At 38.2% G+C, this 17289-nt stretch overlaps 1 protein-coding gene and 1 pseudogene across 3 annotated transcripts; both read right to left on the reverse strand.

Annotated features, from left to right (window-relative positions):
* Positions 1-928: 928 nt before the first annotated feature.
* Positions 929-2966, reverse strand: LOC143885595 (G-type lectin S-receptor-like serine/threonine-protein kinase At2g19130 pseudogene; annotated as a pseudogene).
* LOC143883860 (uncharacterized) lies at positions 2862-13962 on the reverse strand. Of its 3 annotated transcripts, none has more exons than XM_077387184.1 (4): positions 12517-13962; positions 6364-6572; positions 4072-4182; positions 2862-3743 (listed from the first exon to the last, which is right to left on the reverse strand). In XM_077387184.1, exons 1-4 carry the CDS (start codon positions 12572-12574, stop codon positions 3036-3038), a joined length of 1086 nt encoding a protein of 361 aa, XP_077243299.1. In that variant the 5' UTR covers positions 12575-13962; the 3' UTR covers positions 2862-3035. The 3 variants fall into 3 exon arrangements, with proteins under 3 accessions (XP_077243299.1, XP_077243297.1, XP_077243298.1); XM_077387182.1 differs by lacking the exon at positions 12517-13962 and adding an exon at positions 7513-7955; XM_077387183.1 differs by lacking the exon at positions 12517-13962 and adding an exon at positions 7513-7952 and having other exon boundaries at positions 4072-4179.
* Between the last annotated feature and the right edge of the window lie 3327 nt (positions 13963-17289).

Here is a 17289-nt window from a genome sequence, read left to right on the forward strand (position 1 = left end):
TGAAGTGACATATTTTACCCCCCCCTTTCACTCCCCGGACAACCCTTTTAATGTATAAATTAATAATATATATATATATATATATATATATATATATATATATATTAAATTCTTAACGAGCCGAGCCGAGCCAAGCCGAGCCTGGCCTAAATTGGGCTCTGCTCGTTAAGCTTAACGAGCCTAGCGAGCCGGCTCGGCTCGGCTCGTTAAGGCTTTTTTCGAGTCGAGCTCGAGCCAAAATTGACACCCTTAAGGGCAACTCATTGAGAGCCACATCATTCCCATACACAAAATAAAAAATAAAAATAAAAAATAAAAATAAAATAAAGGGTTGACAGTTATTTCCTGCCATTTACTTTTTAATAGAATTACTACTATGCCCTTAAGAATGATCGAAAGGACTAGCATATCCTCTTCTTCTCCAAGAGGTCAAAACGTAAAACCCACTGTATATAATTTTTATTTTTATTTTGTTTCACATGGGATAGGATCCACGGCCATGGTTTTTATAGCGGCACGAAGCCTTAATTTATGACGCGCCCAAGCTGTGTTTTAATCTTGATTTTAATCTACTGCTATCGTGCTCAAGTAGATCAAAATCAAAAGAAAATTCAACAATTCTGCTCTGATACCATTTGTTAAATTTTCTTATAATCGAAAATAAATAAATTTAATACTAACCTTGTGGAGGTAGAACACCTTGGCTGAGATGGCAAATCTAATGGGCAGATTGTGAAAACTCACGATACCAAGAGCCAAGGTGTGATCCCCCTTTTATAATTCCGGTTCATTCTAAATCTCTCCCATTAGAGATGTAGGATGAAGATAAGATCAAAATCTCTGAATTTGTGGCTTGTTATTATCAAGTTATGAGTCATGGCCAAAGAGGAGAATAAGAGTCCGTTAAAATAAGAGTAATTAAAATTAGCTAAATAATAGGAGGTTTTAAAGGACACGTAACTAACAGTACGCACCAACAAGCAACTCTAGATGCTCTCTCCAGTTCTTCCATGTCAGTTTTACCCTCCAACCTTTCATCTAATAAGCAGAGTACCTCTCCTTCGAATGTTTTGGAAGCAGCAATAGGGAAAAAATCAACAATTCCCTCCTTAGATTGTTTTGTGTTTTTTCTTCCTGATATAATTTCAAAAAGCATCATTCCATAACTATATACATCAGCTTTTGTAGTTATAGGATTGCCAGAAACTCATTCTGGCGCGAGATAGCCTATGATTCCCCTCATGGTTGTTAGAACCCGGCTGCAATCTCGTCCTATGAGCTTCAACATTCCAAAATTCAGCATCTAATAGCACATTCTTCAGCTTGATGTCGCAATGTATGATGCAATCTCTGCATTCTTCATGGAGATATGCTAGTCCTCTAGCAATCCCAAGTGCAATTTGGTACCTAGCCTTCCAGTCCAAAAAATCAGAATTCTTATTGAACAGATTACAAGCTAGAGAACCGTTTGGCATGTAATCATAAACCAGCAATCTTTCACTACCTTCGGCCCAGATTCCACGAAGGGGAACTATATTAATATGTTGAATAAGTCCAATTGTGCTCACTTCCATTCGGAATTGCTTCTCCCCTTGTCTAAAGCCCTCAAGTTTCTTCACAGCTATGGCATTTGAATTTGGCAAAGTCCCTTTAAAAACATAACCAAAACTACCTGCCCCAAGTTTCTAAGAGAAATTATATGTCGCCTTCTTCAAATCCTTGTAGCTAAACATCACCAAAACCCCTCAAGTGTTTCTGATGAACGAATTATGAATCTCCTGCAGCATTTCCAAACCAACCCCAAAACAAGGCTTAAGACAACCGCTATAGCTGCACCAACAATATACCAAATAATAGTTCCCTTCTTAATGCTAGTTGCCGGAAGTTCAGAACCGCAAGGTGGAGATAAAGATCGATTCCCTAACCATTAATTTGCTGTTGCAGATTATTTAAATCTCCTTTCCATATAGAACACCGACTAACATAAGCGTAAGCAGAACAAGAACAGTCTCTCAAGCAAGCTAATCTACATTCTCTCAAGCAAATTTCTTTTTCAATGTAGATTAGCTTGCTTGAGAGACTGTTCTTTTTCAATATATCTTTTTCAATGTAGATTAGCTTGCTTGAGAGACTGTTCTTGAGAGAATGTAGATTAGCTTGCTTGAGAGACTGTTCTTGAAACAACAAAATTATTGAAATAATAGAACTATCATTAACAGAGTAAGTGATATAGCATAGAATGATAAAAATTACCCCTACTTAACTAAAAGACTAAAAAGGAAATGCAACAACTCATAATGACTAAACTAACCGAAAAAAGAGGAAATCTTTCAAAAAAATAACGACTAAACTAACCCTACATAGGTAATGCTCATGAAACAAAGAAAGAAACTAAACTAATAAGCTAGGATGGGCTGATGTAAAAGTCTCAGGGATGCTCCTACATCACAGACCCAGCCTGGCATGAGACGGGTTCAAAGGGTTTAGCCAAACACAGTCCATCAGCTCTGAGGCTTTTGGCGTATTGTTTACTTGGTTAGGAACATAACCATAAGCTTTGGGCCCGTAGGATCTAGCGCAACCACAAGGTTATAGATTCTTAACCAAAAATGTATATCCCTAAGTTGGTTGTGATAAAAATGCAAATAAAATGAAGGACCTCGTCAATAATAATGAAAAAAAAATAAAGTAACCACTCTTTATTAAACGTCTCAAACTGACTCTTGATAGCATTTTGGGGAGGTAAAAGCTAATGAGCAAAGCGTTAAATAAAGAGAGTGCCAATATCAAAATAAGTGTGGATATCATTTTTCAAAATTTATAAGCATTGTTAACTACTTATTAGGAAAAACTCAAATCAGTAAATGTGAATTTCGAGTGGAAAGCTTTCATTAATAGTCGAATCAAGGTACACCGTGATCCATGACACCATCAGCGTTGAACGTTCCGGTATTCTTACAAGGCATAGCATAGAAAGAGATTATACCAATGAGAATGATAACCAATTCTGGCAATCATCATTCAACTCCTTCGAGCTATGTAATGCCAGCATCCATATCAGATCTGCAAATGCTATCCACTTCCTCAATCTTGACACCATGTCTTTGTCGTCTTAATATGCTCACCCTGCTTCGGCGCACCTCTCGACAAGTATCCCTCATGGTCCTTTCTTTGTTTACAGCATCAGTTTGGATGAATTTGACTAGTTCAGCGGGCCCGCTTCTTCTGAACTTCTTCAATGACTGTACAGATTGCTTATTAGGTCCCGAAAGGTTGCCAAAGTAGTAACGAGGGTTGACGTAACAACATGATGAAGACACAATGCCACTTATTTTGGATGGCTGAACGAGCTTTATAAAATCTCCTATCTCACTGAAGCACGAGTGATCAGAGTAAGGAACCGAATATATGTAGCGATGGATCCTTTCCGGGGAGCTTGAATTTTCATCCAACTGACTTCTACCCAGACAAATTCTTCCATCAGTCTTCTCTTTTCTTTTACAGGAAAAAGAAAGGGAAGAACCAAGGGAAGCATCTTTCCCATTGAGTGTCCTCACACGCCATGGAAGACCAGAGGGCATGACCCCAATGGTGGGACGTATTTTATTCAATGCCTCAAGGGTTTCAATAGTGAAACTGTAGCGAGGAACGGCTCGCACCCTTGTAAGACAAGTTTTTGTTGTGAAGACATCCCCAAACCCCAGAAGGTGCATGGTGTGCAAACGTTCCGGCCATACCCAGATCTTCAAAGAACAGTTATAAAATTGAAGATAAGAGAATTATATGCAAGATAGAGATGAAAAAGAGAATGCAGAACCATGAACAAGAGCATGCGAAAGAAGGGAATGTACATACACAAGCACGAGCGAACAAAAGCTATATCTTGCTTCTAGTATTAATTTAAATATCTCAATAGAAGATGAAAGAATCAATATTCTTTGACTTCTAAGTTCTAAATAGCAATTTTGGATCAATCTAGACAATTGAAGATGATCATGAATATAGTAAATAATAAGGACAAGCATAGACATAAAAGTAAGTAATAGACTAAAATAAAGGGAGAAAGGAAACCTTTGTTTTTAAAACATGCGAAATATGAAGCAAAAGATCTTCTTTCCCAAGTGTGTCGACGCCAATGATGACATCATCATCTGGATGAGAAGTAATGATATCAACAACCTGCTAATCAGCCATCAAAGACATAAGTTCTGTAAGGCAACTTTTTTTTATTTTTAAGTGAAAAGGCATGATTTTGTAGCACATGGTTATTTACTTAAACACTTAATATTCAATATTAAAAGTATAAGGCGCAAACCATGCTAAATACTTTTAACAATGACACCAATAAATTAGACTACAAGATCCAATACATCATGACAAGAAGCATGTCAACCATTAAAGAAGCTTTTCCAAATTTAATTAGTTTTGATAAGGATGTTAGCATCACAATACAGAAATGTAGAAAATGTCAAAAACCTTTATAGTGTTTTATTCATTCACTTACTGTAACTGACTCCTGTTTTTCTACAACACATTTGCATTGAAAACCATATATAGCTCATATTCAAGTGAATGAATTTGTCATTTACATTTTCCTCTGCTTCAACTTTTAAAAGGCCTTTGGCTGCATGTACACTTTGCAAAGTAGCACAGCCATTCTCTCTTTTTTTAAGGGTAAAGTAATATTTTACAATTTCACTAACTTATTCAGTTATTCTTTTTCCCAGGAAGGTATGTGGCCATGATGAACTACTTGAATAAAATTAGGGTCATAGCTCAATTGATTACTGCTCTGAATTGCAAAATGGAGGCCATAGCCTCATGGGTCAATCGCATCTTAATAATAAGAAATAAACATATGCAAATTCGCTATTTTATTCTCTACCCCTCAAGGGTATTGTGGTACCTTGTGATGCAGGAGCAACCCCTGGGCATTTTACGTCAGCCTCTATGTCTCATAGTTTCACTAGTATTAGTCATGTGGTCTCATGTTTGTATTTTTTTTTATTTTCATGTGTCTTTAGTGGTCATTTCCTTACTAGGGGTAGTTCAGTCATTTCATATTGTAATGGGCTAGTATATAAAGCCCCATGATCTCTCATTTTAGGCACTTCTTGATGATTTAGAATTTGAAGAGAAATTTCTCTTGTATCTTTTTGTCTTTTAGAGAAATTGGAATTGCAAGCTATTGATTGTAGCTTTTCTTTTCAATTTCTCGTATCTTTTGATCCTTTGTTGCATGCAAGGGCCATTGCCAATAATTCCGAGCTTGATCCGATACCGAGCATCCACACGCCCGAAGTAAGATTAAGATCCCTATCTTTTCCAAAAAAAAAAAATTACAGATCAGAAATCATTTTCGACGAGCGTTGTGCATCACTTTGGAACAGCAAATGCATGAACAAAAGCAAGGCACAAGCCTAGAGCTCAATTGACTAGTCCCCTGCATTGCAAGATTGAGATGGTGGATTGATTATATAAAACATGTGTACAAACACTCATTCACATTTCATTAATATGATAAATTTTAATGAGATGAGCACTGAGGAGGTCCTTTACACAAGCTACAACCAACAATTGGTATTGTGACAACTGACTAGAGATAAGCAGTTTACTTTTTAAAAGCTGCCAATTTTTTAATTGATTTTCTTACATGGACCATGAAGTTTAAGAATGGTTCTGGTTTATCCAGCAGATTGATGACTACAAACTAGACAACTTTCCGTGTATAACAGGATAAGGGTGAGGAAATTGCGTGTACAAGAATTATGATCATTGCGGGTCGAGTTTCTCGAACGTGTTCCTCCAGTTCCTTCTGCCCATTCCCATTCTCTGCAGTATTTAATCCACATAATCCATTCCTTGAATGGTTGCCGAATGCAACCTTAGTTTTCTTGAATTCTTTTTTGAAACCCATTGTGACTTCAACTTGACTCAAGTCACAGCTGAGTGGAGTTGACTCATCGAGTTTTCCATCTACTCAACCGCGTTTAACTAGCTTTAACCAATAGACTACAGCTAGTTTTCTATCCCAGGACCTATTGGTTATGGTCCACCAGGCTTCCAAGATGACACTTTAATGTAGGCAATAAACATGAAATAAAATCTTTTGGGGAGTAAAAATGATAACATCCAACAAATTTCGAGAGACTGCCATCATTTTCTTCAAAAGTATGATAGAATTGTCTTCAGAATACCAACACTGACTTGGCTATTGTATAGCATATGCACATGAGTATATTACACGCAATAACACCACTAACCTCATATTAATTGTATCATCTCAATATGGTGATACAATTTTATGTTATAGATACGAAGCAATTTCACATAATCATGATAAGAAATGTAATGGAAGCAAACCTGTTGAGCAGCTACTTTGCGAGGAGGAAAGGAAAACGATGGATTACAATAAGTGTTGTCCAAGTAGAGTAAATCCACTTCATCACCCTCAAGAGCCTTAAGAAGCATGATCTTCCCTAGAAGTGCTCGTTCACTGTCTTTTTCCCAACGAAAATCACCCGTGTGCAGCATGCAACCAAACTCCCCACGAAACAAGTACATGACAGCACCTGCGAAACAATCAACCATTAAAGAATGAACTCCATTGGCCTAGTGGCATCGTTAAATACAAAAACATACTGACATGGCAAATATCATTTGCCTACCATGCAAATAAAGAGCAAAGAAAAAATTAACCGAAACAAGTCGCTATATCTATTTGACAATCTCATTACGCAAGGATAAGAATTTCGCGATCCTTTCATCTGGATATACTGCCCCCATAGTATCCACAATATTACAAGCCTTTTTTTTTATGTAGAACCAGTAAAGCATTTTGAGAAAAATGTTTTCTTGCAATCGAGAAACTAACCATAGATTTGCATTCACAAATCACAACAATTCATCTTTAATTATTCCTCTTCTAAATTAAAGGTTGGGCTCATAAAAATCAGTCCATGAACAACCCATGTACCTCAGTCTCAAGATTTAATCAACTTAGACATTTAATTACTGAAACAGCATTATTAGATTCATGGATTAAATAAAAACTCAATTTTTTAAAGGTGGGAAAAAATAGCTTTACTACAAACGTGAATTTATATATAAAATTTTTTTAAAAAAAAAACTTCACAAAAAATTCAATGAATTTATCTGTTAATTCCTTTTCTTTTCCAGACCAGTGTTAACCTAAACCAAAACGTACTTACTGCAAAAATAGGGAACTTTAAAACACAAAATAAAAATCATAAATAACTCAATCTTTCTTGTATCCCGCTGATCCTACCTAATTTGTGTATTTTAATCAAAATTAACAGGTAGCCCCATTCAGTTCAAAATTTTTCCAGCAAAAAATGAGGTATTTGAAGAAAAATACATGAATATAAGATGCTAGGTTCCCTAATAACCAAACAAAGAGATGAACAGCCAAATTAAGCTCTTAATCAATAACCTAATATTTCATTAATATGTCCAATAACCAAAAGTAGAAGCAAATTGAAGATAGCAAACCAGGGCAATGGTGTGCGTCGATTGGTGTGACTCGAATAGTGATTGCTGATCCTGACGTTGGAGAGATCAACGGAATGGAATGAGTCTCCCCAATTTCCAAAACCCTAAGCAAGGAGAGGTTAAAATCTGGGAATTTAGTGGGAAAGAGGTTAGCAGAGATGGGAGAGCAAAAGAGAGGGCCTTTATTCCACTTGGAAGATAAGCCTTGTGTGTGGTCTGCGTGGAGATGAGTGAGGAAATATGCCTGGCTCCCTTTTCCCCATTGATCCACTGAAATTAGGCCTTTATCCATCGCTTTTATGCCCTGGAATCTGTCTTTCATGATAGTAGGGTTTGAAATTTGAGGGAGATGAGAGAGACTCAAATGGCGGGGGCGGAGTGTTTTGAATTTGGAATGGACTGGGCTTTTATATGGACTATAGATTGCTGACTGAAGTGGGAGATTGGGCTGGGCCAGGAATCTAATATTAGTGGGCCATAAGATGATTCGTCATAGACTCATAGCTGTGTACTAAAAAGTAAAAACACCCGACGTTGAAGAAAGTCACATTCACCGTCAATGGTAATTTGGTAAAGGAAGATGATAAATTCGCACTCCCTCTGGGATGATTCGCACCCCTTGTACAAGCGTTGTAGTATGCCAGAATTCACCCTAAAAGGGGTGCGAAGACCACCCTTTTTTTTATTACCAAGGACACTCACCGCCAGTGTACGTGGCAATCAGGCCCATTGAATTCTTGTGATGTCAAGTACATGTACATCAGCCCCACTTTAGTCATTGATACACTGGATCTGGGTGTCCCTGGTAATCAAAACCATCGACCTTGTAGAACATCATATGGTAACTATCGTGGTAATTCGGGCAGGTCGGGTTTTCTAGAACCCTGTCCTACCGAGTAATTTACTTTTTTTATTTTTGGTAACGAAGGGTGTCCCACCCCCTTCGGGGGTAGGAGTGAGGACTATTTCCCTACGGATGCGCGCAATCACCCGGAAACCACGCACATCGGGTAAGCAAGGGGCGATTCGAACGCTTGTCATTGGGGAGCAAACCCATGACTTTAAGCCAAAGAGCCACACCCTTCCGGGTTCGAGTAAATTACTTGGGCATGGTTGGGTGGGTTTTTTTTTTATAGGAAAGCCCTGGATTCATAAATTGGACCCTATTTGGGATAGCTTCTTGAGTCTGGTTGGATCAGGTTGGGTTTGATATGCATGATGTGCCATTAAGAGATAGTGCAAGCGAAGATTCGAGTAACGGTTTCTGATTTGGAAATGCTTCTCTTGTGAAGAGATCTTTGATATTAGGGATTTCGTCCACATCCGCCATTTATTCCCGAAGCCCATTCGATCTTGGATAGAATCAACTGCCTCCCCGTCGATATGGTCATAAGCTTTTTCAATGTCCACCTTGAACAAAAGACCTGCTTCGCCTTACCGAATCTATGATCTCATTAGCAATTAGCACTCCATCCAAAATTTGCCTTGATTCAACGAAGGCTCCTTGGAAGTTGGAGATTAAGTTACCCATGCAGGTTTTAACCCTACAAGCAAGTAGTTTGGAGACAATCTTCAGGACACTGTGGATCAGGCTAATAGGGCTAAAATCCTTTGTCCCTAAGACCCCCTCTTTCTTAGGAATTAAGGCTATAAATGTTGCTGGAGCTGCTTCGCTAATAATTCTTTTCTCCTGAAACTCAAGAAAGAACGCCATGATGTCCTCCTTCAGAATATCCCGAAACCTTTGAAAAAAGGTCATTGGGAAACCATTCGGCCCCGGCGGCACCTTGTTGCCTGCCATTGAGAATATCGCCTTCTTGACCTCAGCCTCTAAGAACTCCCCATCCAAGGAAATCCTTTGTCAAAGAAATAATGTTTTGAATTGGATTCCACTGATTTTCGGGCGCCACTATGTAGGTTTCGAGTATAAAGACTGATAGAATTCAACAATCGTCTTCTTAATTAGACCCATGTCCTCAATTAGCAAGGTCCCTTCCTTCAAACTCGATATTGTATTAATACGCCGTCTTGAACTCGCCATCTTATGGAAAAATTTAGTGTTCCGATCCCCTTCCTTGAGCCAATTAATCCGTGATTTCTAGCGCCATCTAATCTCTTGTCTCCGCAGAATTTCCTCATATTTTTCCAAGAGTATTAGTCTTTCTATTTTTTCCTTAGACGATAAGGAATTGCTGCCCTCCTTACCGTCCAGAATTTCCGAGGCAGTCAAAGTTTCCACCTTGATTCGCTTAGTTTCCTCATCATTCGATTTTTGCCATTCTTTGATCTTGAATTTCAGTGTCTTGATTTTCTTACAAAGAATATACCCCTTCCAGCCCTGTATGGAGATCTCCCCCATCAATTACAGATTAGATTGTCTATCCCAGGAATCTCCAGAATGTCTAAGCTAAAACGGAACAGACGGGGACCTCCAGAATGATTGAATTATGATCGGAGAACAGTTTTGGATAGGACTTCTGAGTGATCATAGGGAATCGGTCCTCCCAAGATGAGGTTAGGAGCACTTGATCTAATCAACACATAACCAATCGTTCCTCATTATTCATCCAAGTGAAAAGTGACCCCTCCAGGGGCAAATCAACCAGCTCCATATCTTGTATAAACTGGGAGAGCTTCTTCATGCTAGTTGAAATTCTAGATGGGGGACTATTTTCTGATGGAAATCGAACTGTATTGAAGTCCCCTCCAATGATCCATTCACCCTGACAGTCATTCCGGACCGAGCACAATTCCTCCCATAAACTGTTCCTTTCACGGGCTCAAACTGGTCCATATACAGCATATACAGCTGTAAATAGCCATTGTTCATCCCATTCCATTGAAACAAAAGCCCGCGTAATTGAGTACCTACCAATCCTGGTTCCCCTATTCACAAATCTTCCTTCCTTCCAAATCACAATAATTCCCCCAGCGGTCCCTACTGCCGGCAATGCAACCCATTCCTTGTGGTTCCATCCCCATAACTTATTGACCAAAAGTAAAATTGATTGGATGTTCTACTGCAAGGATTGATTAGATAATCTACTCCACGCCATATTGTTTTCAATTGCCTGTTTGCCGGCCCCCAATCCTATAGAATTGCATGCTACAATTTTTCTGGTGTGCTCCATCGAAGGTGTAATCCAAGTGATGAACGTTCATATGGTGACTTGCGCATGCCATAGTTACCAATTTAAATATGTCTAATGACCAATGATCCTACATATTAACTCCACTGATTCTCAATATTTAAATTTTCATTGCCATGAAATAGGTTCACATAAGCATCGATCTGAAGTTTCCCGTCAATGGGCAACTTCTTTGGTGGCCTGTAGCCTAAAAATTGCACTCATCGGATTCTCTTACAGTCTGATAAGTACGCAACTTTTAGATGCAAGCAAAATGTAAGGGCCTTGGTTGGCAAAAGCTTTCATTGATTGAACGGTCCTGAACCAAGGGCATGTGAACTGATTATACAGTTTCATGGTTAATACATAGAGTTTCAAAGTATTTATATTTGACTTTATCTGAGAGCATGTTAGTATTTTGTATTTTTCCTGGCATAATTGTTTTGACGCTAACAGTTAACCATGTCTGGTTAAATATGCAATTTGTTGACTGCCATCTGATTTTGGGGTCATGGTTATTTTATCGGCAGCTTGGAAAGATGCTGTGGAAGAAGCATGAGAGAGCGGTGTTGGGGTAATTGCCGAACCAGGAGGAAGTATCAGAGATGGAGATGCCATGGGCTGTTGCAACAAGTACGGGGTTTCTCTTCTCTTCACCAACGTCAGGCACTTCAGGCACTAGAGGTGGTGAGAATTTGCTACCCATTTGGATTCTCTTCTTCCCATGGCTTTACTGAAAGATGCAATAGCGCAAGGATTTAGAATTGTAGATTTTGAGAATGATCTTTAATGCGTTGAAGTGAAAATAAAAACTTTTTAGCTAGACTTATTTATATCTTGTTGTATTGATAGAGATGAGAGGTTGAAACTACCGAGAATCATCACGTAGTGCTGAGGTTTATGGAATTTTGGTATCTCTCAAAACTTGTTCTACTTCTTTCCATTATCCATTTTTTTAGGAATACAGAGCATATTTTTAAATAGAGAAAAAAATTGACCCTCTTGCTAAAGGGTGTATCTATATACGTTTGTATGTGAGCCATTCTTTCTCCCCATTTTTAAACTTAGTATTTCTGCTATAATTTCTAAAGAAAAAAAGGCTAGATAATTGTCATAAGAAGGTTATGAATTTAAATGCTTATACTGTTAGACAAGTGTGTGCAAAGCTTCGTGTGTGCGAAGCTTCGCCTAGGCCCTCTCATGAATTTAGATATATATTTTTTATCTCAGAGGCCTTATATTTTCTAAGAAATATAATAAATGTAGAGCTCTAATTGAACATTCAAACCCATTTGATTAGTTGAATGTGGATTTTTGTTCACTTCTTTTTAATCATCCATTTTCAAAAGAAAGACCAAACAGTAGAGATCATCCAACAAATGTGATTTTTTAAGGGTATATGATCTCCATAATTGAGCCCACCAGATAAAATGCAGTAGATCATGCAAATTTCTTACTAAAGAATATATGAAGCTTCAAAATCTTGTAAAATAGAAAGAAGATCCTTTGCATAAACTTAAAGCATCCACTCTGCAAAACAGTAAAGGAATTGATAAGAGCCATAAAATAGCTTGCTATCCGAGCTGATAATAGGCATTATTTTCTGCTATTCCACAGATTACACACTGCAACATAAAAATGAAAAGATATTTCCACCCGTTTCTCAACATTTCCACTGTTCCACTCCGTTTTGTTTGCCATTTCGAGGAAAAGACAAACAAAAGGGGAGTAGAAATGCTGGAAAAGGGTGTGGAAATATCAATTCCGAAGATAAAAACCAGTAAAGTTGCAACAAGTTAAACAATATAGTGAGCTTTAACACGGGTTGGGCATAAACTAGTATAATCTTCCGGGTTTTCACATAAGACTATCTGACCTTTGCGTGATGCCGTCGGTAAGAGCAGTAACTCCTCGTGGAGAAGCTTTAATGGCATCTCAAGATATTCTGATTGGGATTGACTTCTGGTCCCAACCTTGGCACCCAGATGGACCCCTTCTCAGTCTCTACCCCGATGGAAGAGATATGAGAGTCACCCCGGATCACATTCAGCTAAACCAGCTCCTCAGCAATGGCCAGTGGGACAAAACTTTGATCAACCGGGTCCCGGGTATCTATCCAATTCTGAACAAAGCCATTTTTGTTAAAGGAGAGGGAAACCAACCAATCAGGAAAGCTACTTCTGATGGCTCCTTCTCTCTCAGCAGTGCATGGAATTGCATCCGCTCAAAGCAAGCCCAGGTCCCTTGGCTCAGTTCTATCTGGTTCAGAGGGAACATTCCGAAGCACAGCTTCACCGGGTGGCAAGCCAGCATAAATAAATTGAGTACCAGGGATAAATTGTCCTTCCTGGGCAACTCGAGAGAAATCATTTGCCCCCTATGTCTGCTTGAAAGGGAAAGTATTGATCATCTTTTCTTCAATTGTGCTTATTCGTCCTGGATATGGAAATCTGTCCTGAGGAATTTTAAAATTCGTAGGAAGAATTTCAAGACTCTTAAGGAGGAAGAAGAATGGATTAGACTGAATGTGAAAGGAATAAATCAAGCCTCCACTGCATTGAGAATTGGATTCAATGCCTCAATTCACCTCCTATGGAAGGAGCGCAACCTGAGAATTCATGAGCAAAAGTTCTCTCACAAGCAGAAAACACTCTCTGATATCCTCCTCTCCATCAGGACTAGGACCCTCTATCTTGGTCTAGATTGCACGCGCAGTGCCACTGGGGAAGCAGTCAGCAGATCTTTCAACCTCCCTCGCTTTTCCAGCTCAAAGCCCCCCCAAATTTGCTTCTGGACTCCACCTGAGAGGGGGTGGTTTAAAATTAATGCTGATGCTTCCCTCTCCTGCCAAGGTGCGTCCCTGGGGGGCCTCATTAGGGACTCATCAGGTGCTATTCTCTCTGCCTATTCTTTGCCTTGGGAGTCCCAGACGATTCAGGAACTTGAAATCGAATCCATAAGCCAAGGCCTCTCCCTGGCCAGCTCAAAAGATTTCCAGTTCCTGTGGATTGAATCTGACTCCCTCCTGGCTGTCAACGCCATTAAGGGGCAGATTAAATGTCCTTGGAGGAAGAGACCTACCATCCTCAGGATCCGAGCAAACCTGTTAACCCTGAAAGGTTGGAAAGTTTCCCATATATGGAGAAAAGCGAATAGAGGAGCTGACTTCCTTTCCCAAATTTGACTGCCCTATAAGGGGATCAGAGATCTCTCCCACTGATTTCCCTGAAGAATTGATCTCCATAGCAAATGAAGATGCCTCCGGAAGTCCCTACTCTAGGCTGTAGTCCTATGGAAATGATTTTTGTGGCACATCCTATATCCATTGTGGCCCATTAAATGGGCGGTCTGTATCATCCTACGGTGTGGGCTGTACGATCCATTTGAAAACTAGGGGGTGAATTCATAAATAGAAGGGGGTGATTTTATCAGCATCCTTTAATAATTGCATAAACCCAGCTTGTCTTCAAAAAAATTTCAGATGATGCGTTCCTAGATAAATTCCGGGTTAAAGAAAGAAAAGAAACACCGGCTCGCCTTATCTTTTTTAATTGGCTTTTTCAGAGCTATTTTGGAACCTCTTCAAATAATAAAAGACAAAGATAAGTATGTCTTGATCTCGAGCTTAGTAAGCGAGCATATAGAAACCCTATAGTAGAGAAATCATTTTCAAGACAAAAGAAACAAAAGGAGGTGAAAATAGAGGCATTTTGTTTTAGAAAAGACAGACAAGAGAAGGTTGATAAACTGAAAAGAGGGTGAAAAATCAATTTCCTTTGCCCTCTCCCATTTTGTAACAGTTTGTTTTTTATATAAACGTGTAACATTAAGGGAAGTGATTAATCCGTTTTTTTTTTTACTTCGCACCGCCCTCTCTAGTGTAAAAGAAATGAACTATCTCTCTCTCTCTCTCTCTCTCTCTCTCTCTCTCTCTCTCTCTCAAACAAAGCACAAATCAAAGAGAAAAAGAATTAAAAGACAAACAACGAAAACAATGAAGAAAAAAAACAAATACAAACAGAAACGGTCATTCCTTATTACATTTTATTATTTCATAATCGCATTTCAATGGTAAGCAAGGAAAGATTAAGGGACAATAATAGTGGTACTGCTTGTCCACAAACACCATTTACATGTCCTAAAAATACTTAGGGATATTGGAGTCCTTCGTCAAGCGCACAGCAGTGGAAGCATACATTAACGTAGCATTTGCCGCAGCACCTGCCCTTCTCGTCATCGCACGTTTGATCACATGGTAACCCTGAAAACAACAAATCCCACCATAAGCCCTCCTTATCTTTTCACAAAATATACAAAATACATATAAAAACCATTACTGAAAAGCTCTTTTTAAGGCTTTTTTTTTTTCTTGTAGTAAGGTAGAGATGACAACAGAAAACGAAATTAGAATAGGACGTTTACAGCTATCTGGTTTGTAAGGTATAGGCGTGACGCCGTTGAGCTCGTCGACTAATAGATGACGATTAGTTGCTTCAGCAACCTCTTTTGTTGCAATGGCAGCCACAAGGAGTGCTATAAAGAAGAATTTCAAAGACCTCATTTCTCCTAAGCTTGTGTCTGGCAATGTCTATATATATATATATATATATATATATATATATATATATATATATATATATATATATATATATATATATATATATTTGGATATCTATGGCAAGTTTTATCTAAATTAGGGAGGGTAATTAATGTTGAATTGATTTGATGAATTTGTAGACATGCATAAAATCTTTCTTTTATTGGAATAATTTTAATTAGAGGAAATCTATGGAAAAGTTAAAAATCACTGTAAGCATGCGTTTTTATTTCTCATTTGAAAAGTCAAAAATAGAAAACCCTTGTTTCCTTTTATATTTACCACCTTGCCACTCTCCTTTTAAGTATGGTAATATCCGAAACTTCCTCATATTTTCGAGAGCATGCAATCAGCCCTAAAACAAAGACTTTTCTTTCCACCTCCATCCTCCTCTTCCTTCATTTTCACCGGTTCATTCGCAACTTTTGAAGGCTGCAAATGAGGAAGCCCTAAACCTATTTATGTTGTTAAATAGTCATTTCTTTTTACACATTTATTCTCATCTTGTAAATCCGTGATGCTATATCTCATATAACAAGTTCAAAGTTGTGAATTTCTTTACCCATTTATAGTGCTGGTTCTCCGTCTAAGCTTATTGGTTGTTATGATTTTCTTGTTTAGGGACATTTTAGTATGTTTTATTCTCTTTCCATGAGTGTTTACTTTTTAGGTATATTTCTCATATAGTTTTGGCTTGTGTGATTTATTGCTTGTTATTATCTTTTGCATAGGGACATGTTAGTATGTTTTCTTCCCTTATCTTGAGTATTTTAGATACATCTCTTGTGTGGTTTTACCTGTTCATTTACATGCGTACTTTTATCTTGTTTACTTGCTTGTTTACATGCTTAGTAGTAGCATTTGCCTGTTTATTTTATATCCATTACTTGCTCATTCACATGCTTAGTTGTAGCTTTTTATTGCTTTATCTGCTTATATTATTTCATCATATCTGTTCATTTACTTGCCATTATTTGCTTAATTGTAGCTATGCATGTGTATGTTTACCGCTTTCTTAGATGTGATGAGTTAGGATTAGATATGATGTGTGGAGATAGTTATCAGGATTATCCGATATTGGATTAGCTCTATTCTTCTCCGCCTCGCTAAGAGACGGCGGACTCTAGTGTTCTTTCCAATGTCAGGTAATAATGATATCAACCCTATGCATGACTTAGATGTTTTCTTTTCTTTTGCTCATCCCGAGTCATTCATGTTTAGGTAGACGCCTTCTCGAGAATGTGATTTTCGCCCAAAATTCTTCAAAAGTAATAAAAATGGCATAAGTGACCGATTGCGCTCGGGCGAGTGGGATGCCTAACACCTTCCTTACTCGTAACCAGACACGAACCCTTTTATATCTGGATTTATCTATTGCACAGAGTATATTATATGGGTTTCATGGCCTTAATCTATGGATGACGACTCTTATTTACATTTTCGAGAGTTCCTTAGTAGAGCACTCCTTTACATGTGGAGATCTAAAGGATGAGGGGGATCCATTCCTCACCGTCCTCGAGATCGCGGGTCCACACATGTATAAAATCTTTCTTGTAATGGAATAATTTTAATTAGAGGAAATATATGGAAAAGTTAAAATCACTATAAGCCTACATTTTATTTTTCATTTTAAAAGACAAAAATAGAAAACCCTTATTTCCCTTTTTATCTACCACCTTGCCACTCTCCTTTTAAGAATGGTAATAACCCAAACTTCCTAAAATTTATGAGAGGATGCAATCAGCCCTAAAACGAAGACTTCTCTTTCCATTTTTTTTCTAAAAAAAAAACTCGAATCCATTTTTTCCCCTAAAACCCATCTTTCACCCGCCCCCCTTTAACGTGATTTGACATCAAGAAACATTAAAGTCCTCCACAATTCAGTTTAAAAGGGGGCAGATAATCCTAAGGGGGTAAAAAAATCATCTCCCTTCTTTAAATGGAAAGAATCAATGCAAATCAAAGATCCTTGGCCAAAAATTCAATCTCTACCAAAAATTGCAATCAATTTCGCTTGCATCTTAAGTTGCAAACAATTTTCCTTCCTAAAAC

Source organism: Tasmannia lanceolata, unplaced genomic scaffold (genome assembly GCF_043159265.1).
Source record: "Tasmannia lanceolata isolate RefF3 unplaced genomic scaffold, GAP_Taslan_0.1 ptg000008l, whole genome shotgun sequence".
Lineage (NCBI taxonomy): Eukaryota > Viridiplantae > Streptophyta > Magnoliopsida > Canellales > Winteraceae > Tasmannia > Tasmannia lanceolata.

Excerpts from the sequence above, each read along its gene's own strand:
- LOC143883860 (XM_077387182.1), bottom strand. The coding sequence starts at position 7,834 with ATGAAAGACAGATTCCAGGGCATAAAAGCGATGGATAAAGGCCTAATT. Across the intron at positions 4,183-6,363 it reads GCAAAGTAGCTGCTCAACAG|CAGGTTGTTGATATCATTAC; the intron begins GTTTGCTTCCAT and ends ATGGCTGATTAG. Across the intron at positions 3,744-4,071 it reads CGCATGTTTTAAAAACAAAG|ATCTGGGTATGGCCGGAACG; the intron begins GTTTCCTTTCTC and ends TGTTCTTTGAAG.